Here is a 685-nt window from a genome sequence, read left to right on the forward strand (position 1 = left end):
TATGAAGCATCTTAGACTGACTAAGGATAGGGTCACTTAGAGGGGAAATCTGTCATTTTCAATCTTTCTTCCTTACGTGTCACCAGTCACTAGGTTAGGTTAGGTGAGTGCTGCAGCAAGCGCCTTTCATGGCCGGACAAGGGGGCGTAGAGAGCAGAGACAATCGTAATCCTCGATTTTTTTCCCGCTCTGAAAGCGTCCCGAGAAGAAGATTCATCCACTTCATCCTGCAGAGAAGCGACTGTCCGAAAGCACACAGCGAGTCGGTTGCGACGTGGACCGCTCACATCGGGCTGATGGTCCTGTGCTCCGAGCTCCTTACCCCTGTTGCCTGCCTTCGTCCACGTGTGCATCGGGGAGTTGTAAAGCGAGTTCTGAGAATAAAACACGGCGGGAAGCTCAGCCTGATCTTCAGGAGCAGCGTCCTCGGGGGCCGGGGGCCGGGGGCCGAGGTGGCGCCCGCGGAAGGGCGCCTTCGGCTGGGCGGGCGCGTCGCTGGCCCTGGGCCCGTGCCTTCAGCATCTTCACCTCGCTCCGGGTCCTCCGAAGTTGCGGAGGTGCCGGGAAGAGGAGGGGCCTTGCCTCGGGCGCCCGAGTGATTGGCTGGAGCCCCCAGCGAGGGCTGTGCGGTCCACCCCTGGTGGAGAGGGGCGGAGCGGCCACTGCTCCAACCACCGCCGCCACC

At 61.5% G+C, this 685-nt stretch overlaps 1 protein-coding gene across 1 annotated transcript in view; it reads left to right on the top strand.

Annotated features, from left to right (window-relative positions):
- Window positions 1-296: 296 nt before the first annotated feature.
- TLL2 (tolloid-like 2) overlaps window positions 297-685 on the top strand; it is a 134404-nt gene continuing 134015 nt past the window's right edge. The window contains exon 1 of the mRNA XM_008575365.1: window positions 297-557. Within this exon, the coding sequence (XP_008573587.1) occupies window positions 297-557 (261 nt within the window). The remainder of the gene's footprint in view (window positions 558-685) is intronic.

Source organism: Galeopterus variegatus, unplaced genomic scaffold, assembly GCF_000696425.1.
Source record: "Galeopterus variegatus unplaced genomic scaffold, G_variegatus-3.0.2 Scaffold1175, whole genome shotgun sequence".
In the NCBI taxonomy this organism is placed as follows: Eukaryota; Metazoa; Chordata; class Mammalia; order Dermoptera; family Cynocephalidae; genus Galeopterus; species Galeopterus variegatus.